Below are 19,343 nucleotides of genomic sequence, written 5' to 3'. Positions count from 1 at the left end.
CTATCCAGTGCGTTGTGATTGGCTGAATACCTCAAGCGTGTGACGGAAATGTTACGCCCCTTAACATACTGTGTTGCCGTGTCCCAACGTGACAAGACAAAAACAATAAAACCCATTATAAACGAGCCATTTGTTGCGTCCAGTGCGGACATAATTACTGATTATAATGACTTATACACAATGAAACACAGCGTCTCCACGGCATGGCGGCGGCAACAACGATACTACAGCGAGAATAAAAGTTATGCCGCCTTTCTTTGCATGAACATTTGGGCGGTGTTATGCAAATCTTCCCACATCGTGACGTAGACATGTGGGGGCGTGTTTAAACGAGGCATTTTAGGAGGGCGTGGACAAGTCTTAACTTTTATAAAGAATATCTCTTTGGGTTTGAGACTTTAGTCTTTGCAACTTTAGGGATCTTATCTATGCAAGAACAGCTTGTAACACTCCAAAGAGAAAGGAAAATTTGAAATTGCATCATATGACCCCTTTAACTATTTTAGCTATTTTTTCCCTTTCAAACAGCATGCACCGATAAATCGATCATAATAAGACCAAGAATGTATCAAAGTAAACTGATGCGATACTTCTGCTGATACCTTTTTTAGATTTAGCTGGTTGCTCCTCCTCATCCTCAGTGTTTTGCTCAGCATGACCTTCCTGACTTTCTGTGCTGGTGTCCATCTCCTCTCTACAACCAACAGACAGAGACAAGTTTAATCAAATATGTGGACTGGAATATAAGCGGTGTCCCAAAACCCAGGGATTGAATATTGAGAAAGGATTATTGGTTCAGCTTACCCTGTCACATGTTCTCCATTTCTTGCCTCCTCTTTGAGTTTTTCATGTTTTTCTTTTAATTTCTGCTCCTGTTCCCTCAGCTTCTCCTCCTTTCTTTTTCGAACCCTGGAATATGGAGATGCAACTATTAGTTTCTAAGCTGCTGGTAGATAGTAGGGCTGTCAAAATGGCTGAAAAACTAAATTCGAATTTTTTACTTAAATATTATCAATATTCAAATTATATTCGAATTTAAAAGACAATTTCAGTTGGGGGAAAAAAAGCTGTTGGATTCTCTCCTGAGGCCACAAGAGGGCACATCGAGCAAAATATTATGCACGTTTTTTCAAAGCAGGGCTCGCAAAATGTCAAAATCCCTGGTAGCCCTTCGGGCAGGTATTCTTCAGATTTTGGTAGCATGAAAAATAATTTAACTAGCCCAAATAAAAAACCTTTTTTTTTTTTTTTTTTTTTAAATATAGAAAATCAGATAGGAGTTTAAATGTCAATCAAAAATATTTTCAATACACAAATATCAACAATTACAGTTTGTTTGTATTTCACTATTTACAGGGTATCTGCAGAATAAAAAAAAGAAAAAAAAGAATTAAGGCAATTTATGACCCATTTTAAGAGCTGCACAATTAAAATGAACACCGTATGAGTGGGGTTGGACAATGTATATGGTAACATACATTATTGAGCCATAAAATTACATGATTTACAGTTCAGATACAGGTTTTCACAAAAACAAAAATCTTATAATACAACACCATTTTTATGAAAAGGGATAAATCAAGCATATACATTATTATGCCAATTTAAAATGTACAAATATTACTGTCTTAATTGTTTAGATTTTTAGAAGGCACATTAACTTCTTTCTCATTTACAACTATGTGTTTGCTGGGTAAAAACATGAGTTGATATTTGCATTGATCGGACCATAAACAGCAAGAAAGGCTGGTTGGAAATGCAAATTCATTCTCTGCCATGAGGTGGCGCTTTAGGAGCGCTGAAATATTGCTCTCATAAACGCTGCTTTATCAGGAATTATAGGTCAAATAATGCCAACGACACGTTTCTGAGAACAGTTGGTTCCCTTCAGATACATTCAAATAAAGACATCTGCGCCGCGTTTTGACTTTAAACGTGCAGCGCTCATATTTATTCAATGACATCGATTCTTGTCTTTCCGTACCCAACTGTAAAACCTCTTGAAATTATAATTAAGACATTTCTTATACCATTTAACATTTAAAATTTTTTATGGCCTTAAGTTTGATACAACTCACTTTAGGAGTTTTTAAGGACCCGCGGGAGATCTGCATTTAAGATAGCCCGTCGAGCAGAGTGGTGATACATTTTGGTAGTCCGACTGGAAAACACAATAGTCCCGGGACGTCTGGCTAGCGTTTTTGCAAGCCCTGCAAAGCCTAACAAAATAACACGACTATATTTGCATAATGTTTAAAATAATGCTTATAAACCATATATAATTAATAAAGTTGCTTAAACAATTATATGTATAGTTTAATACAAAGGACTGAAAACCAATCACAAAGAGTACTTTCTTCATTTAAAAACTTGAGATGAAAACCGCCATAAAGTCTTGAGACATGTTTTTTTTAAAAGTTGAACATTAATTTTACATAGCTTTCTAAACATGCGGCTCTCTTCTGCGAGACACGAGTGCAACGGTGACAGATGTCCCTCTAGAAATATGCGTTCTGTGTGAACGGCTTGGTTTCGGTTTTGACGTAAACATCTTCCCCGCATTGATTGTTCTCTTTTTCTGCAATATTTTGAATGAATAATGTAGCAGCGCCACATCTAGTGGGTTCAACTGGACAGGCTAACAAAAGCATTAAAATGCAATGACACTTACATCGTTGCAACGTTTTTGCATTCGAATGTGGATTTTTATTTTAAATTCGACGAATATTCGAAATTCAAAAATTTTTTTTACAGCCCTAATAGATAGGTATAGGTCTATGTAATAAACAGTAATCAGGCTAGATTCCATATTGAATTTAACACAAATGAAAACAAGGCTGTGAGGGTTAAGACTTGGTCTTTACAATGGCAAACACTGTATAAAGGCCCTAAAGGTCTTTGCACAGTTCACACTGAGTCCGAAATTCTCGTCCAAAATTTTTGCACGTTAAAAAATAAATACGACCTCACGTATTTGATAAGGATGATGAATCAAAAAAAAAAAAAAACACATACGAAAATTTAGGACTCAGTGTGCAATGACATTAAATCATGTCGTTTTCACAACTTAACTTTCAAAACTGTTTTATGGTGTTTTTGTTTTGTCAGCTGAACAATCAGTTCACAATCAGAACAATCACATGTTGTTAAACAACAGTACATCCATTGAACGTACTGTACTTGTATCCCTTTACAGCCCTGTTTTCATTTCTGTCAAAAATATGGCGCTACCCTAACTCTGTAGTCTATTCTGTACCTCTCTGCAGCTTCCTCTCGTTCTCTGCGATGCTGTTCAGCTTTAAGCTCTCGCAGTTCCTGCTTGGCAGATCTCTGCTCATCTGCATTGTCTTCTATAAAGTCTCTTGTAGAAACCAAAGTCAGCAGCTTTCCACACAGAGAATGCAGGATCTTTAGCTTCTCTCCTGAACACGTGAAACAATATTAGACATACTGAACAATTAGAAAATGTTGATTTTCTTAAATTAATTTTATATCATTCTGTTTATTTATTTTTTAAATTATAATTAAATTTTTTGAAAGAAAGAAAAAACAACATCGAACAAAGAATAAAAAAAATAAAAAAACACTAACCAGGCAGCAGGTCATAGACAGCAGTGCAGGAGAGCTTTTTGAGCAGGCACTGGTTTGACAGACGCAGCTCCACACAGGGGTCATCTGTGGAGCCAAACCCACCCTGTTTCTGGTAGCGAAACTTTGCATTGGTGGACATGCAATCTGCCCCCGAGGCCAGGATGTGCAGCCTCAGAATCTCAGTGAGAGTACAGCTGTCCAGATCCAACTGCTTCAGACTACAGCCTGCGCAGAGAAAGAAACATGGTTCCACTGGGTGTTTGAATTTACTGAAAGTATATAACTATATATTATTCATAAAGGCACAAAGCTAAAATCATTAAAAATGTCCACAGTGGTCATAAAGACAATACAGACATATTTCAGGGCACATTATCTGACCTTGGTGCAGTTGTGGCCAGGCAGCAGCAAGAGATGCCACAGCGCTGATGGCAGACTGTGTGGGGTCAGCGTCATCCTCCAGAGCTTCACTAAGATCTAAGAATAAAAACCACAGTCAAACATACCTGACTCACCAGGATACTGAAGGTAAATAACATAATACCTGAACTTTCTAGTAGTGGAAAACTACTAAAACTACTCAAACTACTGAACTTTGTCACTATAATTAACTGAAACCACAAAAAGTGGTCAAAAAATTCTTAAACTTATTTTAGTTAGTTGCGGAGGCAGTTTATTTTTGTTTACTTTAAGTTGAAGTACTAAAATGACTAAAACTAAAATAAAAAATGAAAATTATACAGGCATGCATAAATAAATAAATAATAAAAAGGCAAAAACATTCAACAAAGCAAATAAAACTAACTAAAATTAAAATAAACACAGAAAAAATGTGTTTGACAAATGACTTCAAAATAATAAAAACTTTAATGGTATCTCAATGATACAAAAATAACACTGCTCTGAAACTTGCACACTTTTTCCAAATACTGAGTATATACTAGGGGTGTAACGATCCATATATGTATCGATATGGATCAATACATTGATTAAATGTCTAACGATACGATGTATCGATGCCACAAGTAAAATATCGATATCTGTAGTATAAATAGGCACCTTATTTTGACACCGTCCACATTTTCACCAATGTACGTCTGTGCATTACCGCCAACGCGTGCATTCTCATTCAAACTCACGTGTCGGGACGATAAGACTGCCTGAAGGGCGAGTGTAAAAGACGCTCGGGATAGTTGACGGAATTGTCGAGCGCTTGTGAGAAGTTTTCAGCGAACAGTGACACGCGCACACATTCAAAGCACTAATACCTAATTGAGCTCTCTTCCGCTTTTTTGTGCACGGATGAACAAATACGGACCAAATTACATCAACATGTGCGCCTTGGCAAATAGCTAATATAGATATAGGATAATAAATATCCTAGTAAACACAGTCGGTTAGGCCTATATCTTAACGTAAACAGTTGAGAAAAAAATAAATAAAATGCATGTGTATCAGTATATTGGATCCGTACTTTTCTTAAAGTGAAAGCAGACTAACAGAAAACTTCTGTCAAAGAAAAAAAATCTCACTGATTCTTACTGAACAACTTTTATAAGGATTAATCTATATTTAATCTATACAGTGAAGACTATGCAGTGTTATTTTACATTTGATTATTACATTTCTGTACCTGAATTTATTTTAGATCTACCTGAAAAACCTGAAAAGCACGGTTTATTTAATTTGTGTCTTTGTTACATTGTATTTATTTTCTGGTATTGCTTGTAATTTGGTTATCTGTAGAAAAGGTTTTTAGTGTGTAAGCCTATTTTTTGTTGTGAATGTCCCAATTGAGGAACAGGATGTGAAAATTTTAGATAAATGTTCATGCTATATGTTTTGGTTGCATTTGTGAGTTAATAAAAATGTATATGGTTGTTTAAAATAGTTATATAATATAATAATATCGATATATCGATCGATATTCTCCTGTATCGAATTGTATCGCAGAATTTTTTGAAGTATCGGCAAATATCGTATCACTGGGTATGAGAATCGATATTGTATCATATCGTGACGAACCATCCGATTTACACACCTAGTATATACTGGGATTTAATTTCCACCCTGGCATCAGTAAATTATATCTGTCTGTTAGATTTCATATGACAAAATTAACTTTTCCCAATTTGAAATATCTTCTTTGTAGACTCTTTTAAATAAGTTGTAATCTCTGACCTTTGGCGTCCGCTTCCGCCACCTGGTCTTTGGCCACTTCCTCCTGTTCCTCTGCCAGAGCCTGGAATATGGCCGAAAGGAAGAAGAACAGCAGTTCACAGAGCGGCCCCTCAGGATCAGAGCCCACCAAGGCCTCCTCAAGAACCTCTGTAAAAAGCAACAACCCTCATCAGGAATGTTTAAAAAAAATATAAAAATACTGCCTCTGACTCCAAAAAATTGTAAAAGAAAAGTCAATTTGTAAGTTAGAATATTATTAGGACAACTCATGCTAGATTTAGCAAGTGGGAATGCCATAATATCCCATGGTGTAATGTGCTTATGAGCAGTAAGTGTATCTTACCCAGTGTTACGCCATCAGGGAACTCATCCTTTAGATCAAACAGCTCTCCAAATGCATTCAGGAACTCAAGCACCATCAGAGCATCTCCAAACAGCTCTGGAGGAAGACGGGTTTTCACTGGAAGTGGCTTCGGCAGCTCCTGAACACAGGCAAATTTCAAAACAACATTTTGTTTGCTGCTTATGTATGCATCCAAGCAAAGATGTGTTTTATAGTCCAAGGGGCCATGTTTACCTTAAGGTCATCACACTCCATGTCTTCTCGAGGTTTGCTCCATAACTTCAGTCGTTCTGCATATTTTTTCTTTTCCTCCTTTAGCTTCTCTCGTTCCTGAGGCACATCACAAACAAAAGTATAACAGGTGTAAAAATTAATAAAACAAAATATAAACATTTAAAAATTACTCTGACATACAGTATGTAGGACCAGGTATGAGTGAAAGACTGGAGATAAACTTAAAAAAGAAAAAACCTTCCAACTCACCCTCTCCTTCTCAACCTTCATTCGTTCCTTCTCCTCTTTCCGCCTCTGTTTCTCCTCTTCTACTATCCTCTTCATCTCCTCTCTCTTTTTCTCCTTGTCCTCTTTTTCTTTCCTTTTGGCCTCTATTAGATCTTCTCTTTCTTTCTTGAATTTTTCTTCATAATGCAAGCCATGCAAAGAAACAGCAAATGTATGCAGAATCAGATGCAGTGCATAACTGACCCCATGACAAGTCTAGTCAGTGTATAACTTTTATTTTGCATTTGAAACTTACCCATGGCCATCATCTGTTCTTTCTGCTGCATCAATTTTAATTTCTCCTCAACATAATTAATCTAAAATTGGGAAACAAATTCTCATCAGAGAAACAGAATTTAAAAATTTAAAACTGAAATTCTCTCTTAACAAATGACATGCCATGCTCCAAGTTGCAAACATTACACCTAAACACACGCAAGCACACAATAACACCGACCTCAGTTGGAGAGGCATCATTAGGACGGCGACCTCTGCACTTCCCTGGTGGACTGAAGGCAAACACTGGGGGCTCGTCAGGGAAGAAGTAGGAGAAATTGTGTTCGGCTAACTTATATTTTAGAACTGTTGATGGCTGGAAATGACAGTAACCAGAGAGGAAAAAAATCATTTAAATTGAAATTATTAAATTGGGCAACCTTGATAACTAACTAAAAATCAATCAAATTTTTTTTGTTTCATTGTTGTATTTACCTTGAGTCTGACAGTCCCATTTATTGGTTCACAGTGCTGTTTAAGAAGCAGCTTCAATCTGTCTCGACTAAAAACGCTCTTTTTACGACTATATGATGGAAAAGCAAAAGGAGAAAAAAAAAAAATCAGTGACTTTACAATGAGTAACAAACAAGAGAAACAAAAAGACAACTATGACATTTATTCATGAATTTATCTCTAGCAAAAAGAACATAACTCACCAAATCTGAGCAGCTTTTACTACTAAAGGTTCACAACCCTCGGGGGTGACAGGCTGAACTCTGTATTTAAACGAAGATGGACTGGTGGATTTCTTCTTCTTGCTTTAGACAACAAAGCATAAAACACACAATTTAGATGAAAACCAGTACAAGCAGACACATATGAAAAATTTAATAGAAAGAAAGTTCTGAGCACTGACCCATTAGTTGGTGTTTTAGGAGAAGTGACTGCCAGCTCCTCATCACTGTCACTGATAACAATTGAATCGCCCTCTATGTGATGTTTGACATGGCCGTTAACTGTGCCATTGGAATGGGGAGGCGTAACATCCAATATTTTGCAGGGTTGCCTGTTGAGCATGGAAATATTAAAACAGATCAAACAAATCTGTGTGCATGCGTTTAGTTCCAAATGGAAAAGTGTGAACCATTAACCAATTGATAAAAAAAACAAACATATTTCTTATAATTGATGAAGAACTAATGAAAACTAGACTTAATCAGACAGCCTGGGAGCCACTACTAAACCGTATGTACAGGTAAAATGTTTTTAAATCTACTTTAAAGAGCAGTTCATAAGAAATTGTGAAAAATGTAAGGCTCTCTCTATGTCTCCCAGAACAGCCATTTATATTACCTTCTTTCTGTAAATATTATATTTATCCACAATGTAGAAAACACAACATCACTAACTTGCAAAAAAAAAAACAAAAAACAAAAAAAAAACTCTAAACATACAGAATCAAGCAGGCAGTTTGGGTGTGATCTATCTGACTGACTGGATAAGACAGCAAGACTCAGCCAGACACAGACAGCGGTCTTCCTACTTGTCTTCCAAAACAGAAAGAAAAAAAAAAATCCCCCTCCACCCACTGTCTACCAGTGGGGCTCCATGCTTCCTCATGTCTGGTTGTCTCTGCGAACTCGGATGATGTCTAGGGCAACTCCTTGCACTGGTGCAGCCAATCAGGGGGATTCTCTAAGCTCCACCCTATCACTTTACGTTATCTCCAAATAGCAAGGTCAGCTTGTGATGGCTGACTCTGATCCTCTCCTACAGGACGGAGCTCTGATACCCTGCCCTTCAACAGGCAAGTTTCTGGTCAAGAGCAGGCTAGATTAAAACTGATATTTCTCTGGAATTGTGCTGGGTTGGCATACTTATTTTCTAAGACTTGATAATGCACTGCATACAGAGCGGCCAAGGACTTTCAGAGCTCCAAAAGAGCTTTGTCTAGAGGAGGCAGACAAGGGTGGAGACACATCGATGAACATCTGGGTGTTTCTCTTCTGTTAAGCCATTGTCTTTTCAAAACAGTGCTTTATACAGGGTTTTTGTTCATCATTCACTACACAGCATTTCTCTTTAGCACAGTTGTGGATCATCTACATAATGGTTGTTTTTTCTCTAGTAAAAAAAATAAATAAAGTAAACTGTTGTCCTAAAATTATTTTGCAATTATTTTTAATTCAAAAGACAGAGCTTCAAAGATTTAACCATTATCAAAAATGGTAAAATTGTCTGAATCTGCACCACACACAAAAAAAACATGCATTGCAACCAGTACAGTCCAATATGTAACATATGACCCAGTCAATCTGTTGAATCCAGGGTTTTTCCTGCATAGACAATTATGAGGTGGCCGCCTTCGTCAAATGAAGAGTTTGGTTCCAAAACGCTATAAATCCATTTTGATAAAAAAATGTGTTTTCTTTACCAAGAAAGTGGCAAGATGAAAACCACTATTATCGGTTTCAAACTTTCACATAGTATATTTAGGTTACAATAACATTAAAAATTCAAATCCATATTTAGATTTTCAAAGATTTATTATAAAAAAAAAAGATTAGTTTTCCCCCCAAAATGCAATAAATCCATTAAATCAATACAAAAGTTATTTTTCATATTGAAACTGTTGAAAATACACAAAGTAAGTTGATCCACATATGACAGCCTCTGAACTTGGTCAATACTAATCTTATTAATAGCTTATGTTTCTTCCCCACCGCAGAAACCACCACAGGTTCATCAATGCAATCGAAATTATTCCTTTTTTTTAGGGCTGCACGATAAATCTCATGCGACAGTCATGCGCATCTCGTCAATAAGGCCGGTTCTGGGATTGGTAGTAAATCTCCATCACATGCTCTCAGATGGAGCGGCATTTCCTCGTAGATTACTGACAAGCTACGCAATCGCGTTCACAATCGAAGGCGATTCATCTGCTATTATGAACGTGATATTGCGTAGCTTGTCAGTTACTGTTTACAATGCGTGGAACGGTGCGCTGTGATTGGTTGAGCAGATATATCGCATTCTGCAGAGAAGGGAGACTGGCGTTTGTCACGGTTTGGAAAGATAGGGAGAAAACATGACAGAATAACACAACGGATATCGCATTTTGCGTAAAATTAATTGATTTTGAATTAATGATTTTGGCAGGAACTCTTTTTTTTTTTTTTTTAAATGCCATTTATTGCATTTTGGAAACAAACTCTTCAAATGTTTTTTGCCGCCTCTGGCTGTCGACAAACTCAGACAGGCTGTCATGTGCAAGTGTCACTGAACAGCGTCTATTAGGGCTTTTAGTCCAAATGTGTGCATTTTTGGAGAAATACTGATATCTTTCACATACTCACTTTACATTTCTTTAGACAGAATCATCATTTCTATTTATTTTCCACTGTGATCTGATGAAAAGTAGTGGCTTCCAGTGCTACTTAGTATGTTTTCTCTTCTGCAATCTCTGCATTTGAATCATCACAGCCCTATGTTCAACAGGTTTGTTTTTGTAAAATGTAACAGATTTGAATCAGTCTGAATGAACTCATCTGAATCAACATCTGACACACTGAACAGCAAGTTATCTTTACTTCCAGTGATATCTGCCTCAAAGTTAAGCAAGTTTTGTACTTAAGGTTTACAAAACCTAAGTCAATTTCGATACTGACTGGCTATTTAAATAACATTACAGATATAAATTTGCCACAGAGTTTTTGCGATAAATTCCTATTGTTTTAATGTAAAAACAGCTTATTGCTTTATTCATAAAAAGTCTCATGGCCGATTCCATGAACTTCAACAAAATGTCAGAGCTCAGGTGAATTGCCCTGAAAGACAAACACTACAATGCATACTGTGCTTCATGTTGATGAGTTATGAGTTACAACAGTATCTCACCTGACACCAGAGCGACTAACAACATCCACAATTTCTCCAGGAAAGAAGCGCTCTTTGACATAAGCGTACACATCATCGCATATCTCATGCAGACGTGAGCGGTGCGTAAGTGCTGTCAGGTGCAGAAGGGGGACGAGCAGCGCATTGGGAAATTTCTGAAGATTAAATCTGGCTTTCCTTTCGCTCTCCAGGGCCTCCTGGAAGGTCAGGCAGGGCTTCCCCGTCATGGCACAGCTCCATACAAGACTGTTACACAGAATGGTCCTCTCAAAGAATTCACTGGTAAAACAAAAACACAATGAGTCATGTTATTAACTATCCTGACACCTTTACGGTTTACAGATATGGACATACTACTCACAACTGACTAATGAACCGTGTCAAAAAGCTCATGTTTTGGGGAAAACAAATAACAGAGTGGAGATTTTACCCAAAATACATCTATTTGTTTACAAACACATTTCTCTTTTTTTTTTTTTTTTTTTCAATTTTAAGAACTCCAATTTATTCATGATCAAACCTGCTATTAGTAATAACTTAGCAAATAGACTTTGTCAAAAGGAGTATCTATTAACACACAATTACACACACTTAATACCAGATAGACTAGTTTTAGTTTTTATGCCCAAGTTATAACTTAAATGACTTCCCATATCAGTCTTATGACCTGTAAGATCAATGTCAGGTCATAAGACCCCCCTCAATATATTATGCATAATTTTATTATGAGTTTTATTCACTTGAAATGTGCACAACTGAACTCTTTAGGTTTTTATTTCTAAACAGTTAGAATTCATAACTTACTGACAGTTACTAATGGAAGCTCTTACAATTGGTATGCCATTCATATTCAGGTTTAACAAATATGCAGATGCCCACAATAACAGTGAATATCAATTTATGACCATTTAGATTTTAAAATAAATACCTTGTCATTAATATCATCCTAATTAATCAAAATAAGAATGGCAAAGCACATTAAGCTTTCACTGTTGTCATTTAGTTACTGCGTAAAAAGAAAGAAAGAAAACAATTAAAAATAGGTTTTGTATATAATTTATTGGACCGTTGGTCTTAATGCAGTATCTGTCCATTTGTTTGCCTTAGGAATATCTCCTAGTAATTAGTAGTTGTAACTCAGTAAACAGACCTAATGATAGTATATACTAAAATGATCATCTGCATCCTACTTCATACATCAGCCCAACATGACCACTTACAAAAACAAATGACAACTTCTAAGAGCTGATGACAGATGAACACCTAGACCAGTTCAAATAGTTGCAACTAAGTACTACATGGGCATCATAATCTTTCCCATTCCAGCCCCACATAACCAGTAAGTCAGTTTGCCAAGGCCTGATGAGGAGAGCAGTAAAACTCCTGCCTCGAACGGGCAAACACAATAGCAGCGACCACGTTTTAAGCTACAACATCCTGTGTGTGGAGGAGATCTGTCCCATCTCTGCTAACACCCCCCAAAAACACCCCAACAGGGGCTCCCGGGGACATCCCACCAGCGATATGGCACTATATAAGCTCTTATAACACATAGACAGACAGTTTTATGAATTATTAAACACAGTCTGCTCTCTGTATCGTGGTTTGGTTGGCTAAACTGAGCTAACTAACTAGCAGCCAACTCTGTTAGCAAAGGCCTCCAACCGACACCTGCCGGGTGTATGAAGGGAAACCTTAAGTCTTTATAAATACAAGGTTATTTCACACTAGGGGTGTTGGGTTATAAGTAAAGCTGGTTTAAGCTATCAAACCAATATATATGTAGGTTGGTCGATGTTTTAAGTATGAAAAATAAAACTTTTAAGCGGCCTGTCACTTCTGTTGTTAGTTTCTGGTGCTTCTGTTGTTGACTGGCATCGAAGGGGATGTTGAAAGGAACAAACAGAAATAAAATGAAAATCCCTTACTCATAGGTCCTGAAGATTTCATGTGTGATTTTACAGAGGAAGACTTCTTCATCGGGTCTGAGATCAGCGGGCGGTTTCTGCCTCACGAACGGCTTTTTGTGGAGAAGCGGCATCTTTCCTTTCTCTTTATCTTTCTCGGAGACTTTCAAAAACAACAAACACAAAAAGACAATTGAGAAAATGTAAAATTAATACGGGTCCATTAAAAGTCAGACTGTGAGACTCTTCGAAACCGGTTGAAGTAAAACCGTTAGGATTTCAAATGTAAAAAAAAATAACAACGATATTCTTCAGTCTTTGTTAATGACGCGCTTCCCGGGTGACGTTCAAAATCCAGCCCACATGTTTCGCCTTTATATTCAAACCGAATATAAAGCACACGCTTGGTTCATATATAATAATGAGCCCGATACATAGAAGAGGAATGATGATATTTACCAAATCTATGATGTGAAAAAGATAACCGGCTCCGGAAGAGAAAGAAAACACAAGAGTATTACGGTATGTCCCACTTCTCCGAGCGGCGATAAGTGTGTTGACGACAAGTTATGATCCGCTCTAGTTCACTTTTACCCACCGGGTAGCGCTGGGGGCGGAGCTTCCACGACAATTCTGTCATTCCATTGGGCGGTATGAGCGCCAATCACGCCTCCGTAGCCAATAGTGGGAGTCGAAACTGGAAATGGGTTTTAGTTTTTTTCCACAGAAGCTTCATGTATCTTGAATGACATTATTTGAGGTTAATATATATTTGAATAGGCGTTGATACGACTTGATGACAGCTATTTTGTGGTTGGAAAAGAAGACAGATAATTGTAGCGCCATCACTATAACAAATTTCCCAACCACAAAGCCTAGTTTCTCAGATGATTAGAAGCATTTTTGTGTCCAAATGTGCTCTTCAAAGTACAGTTATTTAAGGGAACTAAAATATTATTTTTTCATAATAATTAAAATTGGAGTTTAGTGGCTTTACATCCATGTGTGTTTTGAGCTATATGATCTATAGTGAACTCATAAGAGTATAATATACAAACAAACAAAAATATACAATACAGTCATTAGTTAGCAAAAGATTGTGCCATATCATTTTTTTTTAGAAATATATTTGAATAGCTATAATGGGTTTACAAACAAACTCCACTTCTCAACTAAAGTCATCAGTCGGTGACTTGGCTGAGTTTGGCTGTAACACAAGGCAAAATAACATCAAGGATGACGTAAATTGTCTCCAGTGCACTACCTCTGCCTGTAAAAGAAAAAAAAAAACATGCAATGATCCCTCCCCTACTTCCTGTTTCAACAGAAAGAGTTGGAGACAGAAATGCATTTGAACAAATCACAAAACCAAAGAAGCGGTCACATACAGGAAAACAAATTTATTATCTCTTAATAAGGACTGCACAGCAATGCAAACATGACATGACATAAAGAGATTCTATGAAACGTATGGCTAGTTACATAAACAGACCATTTTAAGTATAAATGTGTTTACAATCAAACTCAACTTTAAAAATTGACAAGTGAACATTCATCAGAAGAGGATGCTGTATGTTTAATAAAATCTATTTGCATCATTTGTCCTGTTAAAGGCCTCATTGAGGCTAATTGTATTCATTGGTTCCACTGTATCAGAAGAGACTCCTCTGAGGGTCAAAGTACTCTATAAAGATGGATTTGCTTGAGAGAATCTGGATCTGTGTCATTTTTTAGATAAACCGTGTAATCAAGTGGTACTTCCTCTATCCATTGGCTGAGTGCTAATGTCTCTAGGAACTGGGGGGAAAAAATGTACACAAAAGATTTGTTTTATGAACTCTTGATAAAATGTATTGAATTACACTACCAATCACAATTTAGAGACAAATTCAGAAATAACAGAGATAGAGAGAAACTTACAACAGCATCCTTAAGTAAAGCAAGTGTCTCTTGAATGCTGGGTACAGTTACTAACAGTGCACCTTTCTTTCTGAAATTTTGACTAATAAATAGCCAAGCTCTGAAAAAAAAGAATAGAAAAAATGGGTAATTTTAGTTTAAACAATTTAAGACACAATAACTATTTATCATTTGTTTATTATAAAGAAAACCTTTATTTATGCATTTGTTCACATCTCTGCTCCTGAGTGCAGGCACTTACTGCATTTGATCACTTGGTTCCATGAAGTATTCAAACACGTTGTTCATGATCAGAACATCTGTATTTTGCACTAAGGAAGACTGAGAGCGGATATCTGCATGAATCACCTATGCAGGGTACATTAAACATATTTTTAATACTATCCAGACAAAACAATTACCATTGGACAAAGAAACGGTTTGGTTGATTACCTGAATTCTGTCACTGAAGCCATATTTCTCTACAGCCATTGCTTGAAGCTTGACAAACTCTGAACTTATTTCAATCCCCACAAGCTGAGATGATGCACTGTACAGGTAGCCCTGAGGAGAGAAAAATGATCTATCTGAGGCAATAATATAGATGTATCATCAGACCATGTTTTAAAAAATAAACAAAAGCTGGTGTAGTCTATTGGCTACAGATCTGGACTGGTAAGAAAAAGGTTGCAGGTTTATATCCAGCAGGGCAAGGAAGTTAAAGGAATAATTCACCCAAAAAAAAAAAATCTTCAAATTTACTTCTTCATCAGAACAGATTTGGATGTAAATGTAGTATTACATTACTTACTCACCAATGGATCCTCTGCAGTGAATGGGTGCCGTCAGAATGAGAGTCCAAACAGCTGATAAAAACATCACAATTCCCAAGTAATCCAAACAATTCCAGTCTTTCAATGAACATCTTGTGAAGTGAAAAGCTGCATGTCTGAAAGAAACAAGTTCATTGTTAAGATGTTTTAACTTTAAGCTGTCAATTCTTGCCAAAAGCATAAGTCCATAATCCATAATAATGCTTCCTCCCGTGAAAAAAACCTCCTGTTGTCCCCTCACATCAAAATCCACTGGCATATTAGTTTATAACTGTTTTGGACTGTTTTCGCTTGTAAACAGTGTTTAATCTGTGCATATTTCTGCCCTGATTCAGATGAAATTATTTTTTCAATGGAGAAAGCGATATTATGGATAAAGGACTTGTATTTGAATTTGTTTATTACAAACATGCCGCTTTTCATGTCACAAGATGTTAACTGATGGACTGGAGTCGTGTGGATTACTTGTGGATTATTGTGATGTTTTTAATCAGCTGTTTGGACCCTCATGCTGACGGCACCCATTCACTGCAGAGGATCTGTTGGTGAGCAAGTGATATGACGCTAAATGTATCTGTATCTCTTCCTGTATCTGAAGAAATAAACTCATCTACATCTTGGATGGCCTGAGGGTGAGTAAATTTTCAGCATATTTTCATTTTTGGGTGAACTATTCCTTTAACCCCTATTTGCGGTTACAGACTGTTTCTGTAACTGCAAATAGGGGTTACAGACGGTTACAGATTGTTTCTGTAACCTTCAGATAATTTACAATCGATAATGAGTTTAGTTGCATTTAGGGTTAGGGTTAGGGTTAGGGGTTAAACAAACAATCACCAGCAATTTACCCCAAATAACACAGCTCCAAGTCTAGATCCCACATCCACCACCAGTTTTCCTGAGAGGTCTGGAAGAACGTTGTGGAATAGGAACTGGAGTTCCGGGATTGAGAATGAATGTGAAATGAACTCTGAAAAATTATAAATCACAGATTATGATGTTGCTTTATTATAGCATGAATTTATGAAATACATAGCCCAGTATCCATGCAAACACTCACCCAGTGGTGCTGTTCTGTGCGATCCACAGTTGAGGCAGTAGTTGCGACTCATTTTTCCCTCCTCACACAATGAATCCACAGCTTCCTCAACATATAAGAATGCATCCACATGCACAGTGGGATGAGATTTCTGTTGAGTCTAAACGTTGAAGTATCCTTTAGGATCTAACAACGCAGTTAAATACAAGTGCCAGAGTTAAATACAAAAAAATATAATGTATAGACCTTCTGAATAGCCATAGTCTCTGAGGGAGCCATAGCCTCCAGTGGAAGGCAAACCCTTAGGTCTTCTGCAATACTTTGAAGAATAACACTTTGGTTATCCACCAGAAAATCATCCAGATCATCTGAAAATGTAGATAAAAAATTGTAACTGATTTATGTCCATGACCAAGTCAAAGTGCTTAATATTGTCTAAAATTAGATACAATGTAAACTGGAGAAACCACAAAACAAATGCTCACACCTTGCACACAATCTAACCTGACAAGACAATAACAAAAGTTTCCAACTGTGAATTTACCGGATGTTTTCAACCATTCTAACAGCTTTGGAAGATGTCGTCTCTCCGTCTTGGACAACACCTGCAGAACTTCATTCTTTGCATCGTTAAAATTCATTGATCGCTTGATACTTATCTTACGTCAAACACAATCTAGATTGCAAACATACTACTGAGCAACACATGGGTCTGCTGTACGCAGTAGTGGGAAGCGTGTTATAATTTAAGGTAGAACTGTACATTTTCTCACTCTGATTAACTATTACAGATCGTAAAAACAAACATTTATATGTGTAATTTCAGTCGTATCACTTATATTGTAATGTCGCTTAAAGGTAAAAATGCAACCATTCTGTTTAAGTTAAAATCAGTTGTATATACTGCTGTGCCACCTTAAGAATTTGCTCCATGACCAACATCTCTGATGTAAAAAAATATTTAAAAAAAGAAATAGTGATGGGATCAAAGTATATTCTAATTTATATACACAGACAGATATGGATTTTACTTAAGTTAAATGAACAGTGAGTAAAAACGAATCTAAACTACATATAATGTTTTTTAATAACAAAAAGCCAACTCTTATTTTACACGGAAGTAAAGTTACGTCACGGGAAGTTGGGGTTAGATGACGTTGTAGTCGCTGTTCTACTTGCCGAAAAACAGCTGCTGCGAGTTTAGGTAAGTAATATTTAATCGAAGCGTATCTCTTTATATTAATAACTTGGATACTGAACATCTTAATTTGACGTTGTTTTGACTTAAACGTGATTTAAATCCTGTCTTTAATTAAATCGACTACGTTAATGCGGTTTACAACGGCTGTCTGGCCTTATTTCAGCATAGAGCTGTAACGGAGTCAGTCTTCGAAAACATACACATATATATTATAAATCTGTGATGATTTTATTATAGTTTAAATTACTCATGGATGGTCCAATATTTATGTTTTGATATGGTAACGATTCATGTCTTAAAATGACCCAGATTCATCCAGACTGTGCAATACATGGCTGTTAATACCAGAACAGCTCATCCACGATACAATTTTTTGATTTGTGTTTGTTTATTAAGGTTGAAAACATAATTGTCCTGGTTCCACTGAAGTCTCGAGGTTCAGAGTGAGCAGTGACAGGAGGATTGTTTTGGGGGGAAACCCCACCACATTGGAAAGCCTCATTCACCTAAGTAAGTCTGTCTGCATTACATCAATCACACTTTTAATGTTATGAATTTACTTCTCAGACTGTACATTGGTTTAAAAGTTATCTGACTAATAGGAGACAATGTGTATTTTATAATGGAAGTTATTCAGAAGTGAAAGTTGCAATGTGGTGTGCCTCAAGGAAGTTGTTTAGGACCATTGTTATTTTCTATTTTTGCCAATGATGGTCCTCTGGTTTTAAAGTGTGCAAGGACGGTTATGTACGCAGATGATACAACATTATATCTACCAGCAACATCAATTGAAAAATTTTCTGTTGATTTGGATGAGGAATTACAATTAGTGTTAAAGTGGGTATGTAATAATAAGATGGTTCTAAATTTGTCAAAAACCAAAAGCATTGTGTTTGGATCAAATTCTCAACTTAAACTCAAAACGCATTTAAATTGGTCTGTGAAGAGTGTGCCTATTGAACAGGTAGAGGAAATCAGACTTCTTGGAGAGTTATGCTTGACAGTAGGCTGAAGTGGTCAAAACCGATAGAAAATATAGTAAAAGTTGTGGGAAGAGGTCTATCAGTTATTAAGAGGTTTGCAAAATGTTTACCACAGTATTGCATCTCTCAAATTGTGCAAACAATGGTTCTTATTTAGACTACTGTCCAGTGGTGTGGTCTACTCGAGTACATCAAGTAAGACTTAGTTACAGTTAGTCCAGAAAAATTACAGTTAGTCCAGAATAGAGCTGCACGATTTACCCTGAACTGTAATAGAAGGGTTAATATTATGAGAATGCACTAAATTTTAGGTTGACCACTCGTGAAGGATAGGAACAACTGTTTCTTTGCTTTGTTTTATAAGAAATATTTCAGTTTCTAGAGTTCCTAATGTCCTGTACTGTCAACTTTTGTATAGTAGTGCTAGTCATAATTTTAACACCAGGCATGCATCAAAAGGATATTTTTTATTTCATGTTTCAAAAACTAATGCAAAGCAATGGACTGTAATGTATAGAGGAATGAAAATATGGAATGATTTGCCATCGGACATTACATGTTTTTTAAAGTAAAATGAGATTTAAAAAATCTTTAAAGGAATATCTCTAATGGCACAGTATACAGTAAATTGTTGATTCTGATTTTTTTAATGAATAAAATCTATATACATTTTTATAAAATCTCTCTCTCTCTCTCTCTCTCTCTATATATATATATATATATATATATATATAAACACCTTGATATCAAGG

General features: G+C 36.4%; 3 protein-coding genes across 6 annotated transcripts in view; 1 reads left to right on the top strand and 2 right to left on the bottom strand.

Moving 5' to 3' along the window:
• The window catches only part of baz1a (bromodomain adjacent to zinc finger domain, 1A), a 21,065-nt gene extending 7,844 nt beyond the window's left edge, over positions 1-13,221 (bottom strand). For both annotated transcript variants that reach the window (XM_016492484.1, XM_016492486.1), the window contains exons 1-17: positions 13,096-13,221; positions 12,658-12,799; positions 10,730-11,008; positions 7,749-7,898; positions 7,549-7,650; positions 7,328-7,415; positions 7,074-7,208; positions 6,873-6,933; positions 6,599-6,753; positions 6,350-6,445; positions 6,116-6,254; positions 5,773-5,919; positions 3,973-4,068; positions 3,592-3,816; positions 3,257-3,422; positions 805-909; positions 603-694 (exon numbers count right to left, since the gene is read on the bottom strand). In XM_016492484.1, coding sequence (XP_016347970.1) covers positions 603-694; positions 805-909; positions 3,257-3,422; positions 3,592-3,816; positions 3,973-4,068; positions 5,773-5,919; positions 6,116-6,254; positions 6,350-6,445; positions 6,599-6,753; positions 6,873-6,933; positions 7,074-7,208; positions 7,328-7,415; positions 7,549-7,650; positions 7,749-7,898; positions 10,730-11,008; positions 12,658-12,770 — 2,149 coding nt within the window. In that variant the 5' untranslated portion in view covers positions 12,771-12,799; positions 13,096-13,221. The remainder of the gene's footprint in view (positions 1-602; positions 695-804; positions 910-3,256; positions 3,423-3,591; positions 3,817-3,972; positions 4,069-5,772; positions 5,920-6,115; positions 6,255-6,349; positions 6,446-6,598; positions 6,754-6,872; positions 6,934-7,073; positions 7,209-7,327; positions 7,416-7,548; positions 7,651-7,748; positions 7,899-10,729; positions 11,009-12,657; positions 12,800-13,095) is intronic.
• An 847-nt stretch (positions 13,222-14,068) lies between these two features.
• On the bottom strand, positions 14,069-17,437 carry LOC107693105 (uncharacterized). The gene is made up of 8 exons (XM_016492350.1): positions 16,952-17,437; positions 16,654-16,775; positions 16,429-16,567; positions 16,217-16,338; positions 14,989-15,099; positions 14,798-14,904; positions 14,557-14,656; positions 14,069-14,433 (listed from the first exon to the last, which is right to left on the bottom strand). The coding sequence occupies exons 1-8, from the start codon at positions 17,046-17,048 to the stop codon at positions 14,311-14,313; spliced, it is 921 nt and encodes a 306-aa protein (XP_016347836.1). The 5' UTR covers positions 17,049-17,437; the 3' UTR covers positions 14,069-14,310.
• Positions 17,438-17,531: 94 nt separating this feature from the next.
• The window catches only part of LOC107693187 (signal recognition particle 54 kDa protein), a 7,283-nt gene continuing 5,471 nt past the window's right edge, over positions 17,532-19,343 (top strand). The window contains exons 1-2 of one of the 3 annotated variants that reach the window (XM_016492482.1): positions 17,532-17,611; positions 18,005-18,095. The gene's annotated coding sequence lies outside the window, so the exon portion shown is untranslated. Of the gene's footprint in view, positions 17,612-18,004; positions 18,123-19,343 lie in introns of all 3 variants that reach the window. The other 2 variants (XM_016492483.1, XM_016492481.1) reach the window with 2 other exon arrangements.

Source organism: Sinocyclocheilus anshuiensis, unplaced genomic scaffold (assembly GCF_001515605.1).
Source record: "Sinocyclocheilus anshuiensis isolate Anshui unplaced genomic scaffold, SAMN03320099.WGS_v1.1 scaffold222, whole genome shotgun sequence".
Taxonomy (NCBI): Eukaryota; Metazoa; Chordata; class Actinopteri; order Cypriniformes; family Cyprinidae; genus Sinocyclocheilus; species Sinocyclocheilus anshuiensis.
This window is presented reverse-complemented; position numbering and strand designations above follow the sequence as displayed.

Bases quoted from the DNA above. Each gene is read 5' to 3' on its own strand.
- LOC107693105 (XM_016492350.1), bottom strand. From the start codon at position 17,048: ATGAATTTTAACGATGCAAAGAATGAAGTTCTGCAGGTGTTGTCCAAG. The intron at 14,905-14,988 runs GTAATCAACCAA...TACCCTGCATAG, and splicing joins GCTTCAGTGACAGAATTCAG to GTGATTCATGCAGATATCCG. The intron at 14,434-14,556 runs GTAAGTTTCTCT...TTTTCCCCCCAG, and splicing joins CTTTACTTAAGGATGCTGTT to TTCCTAGAGACATTAGCACT.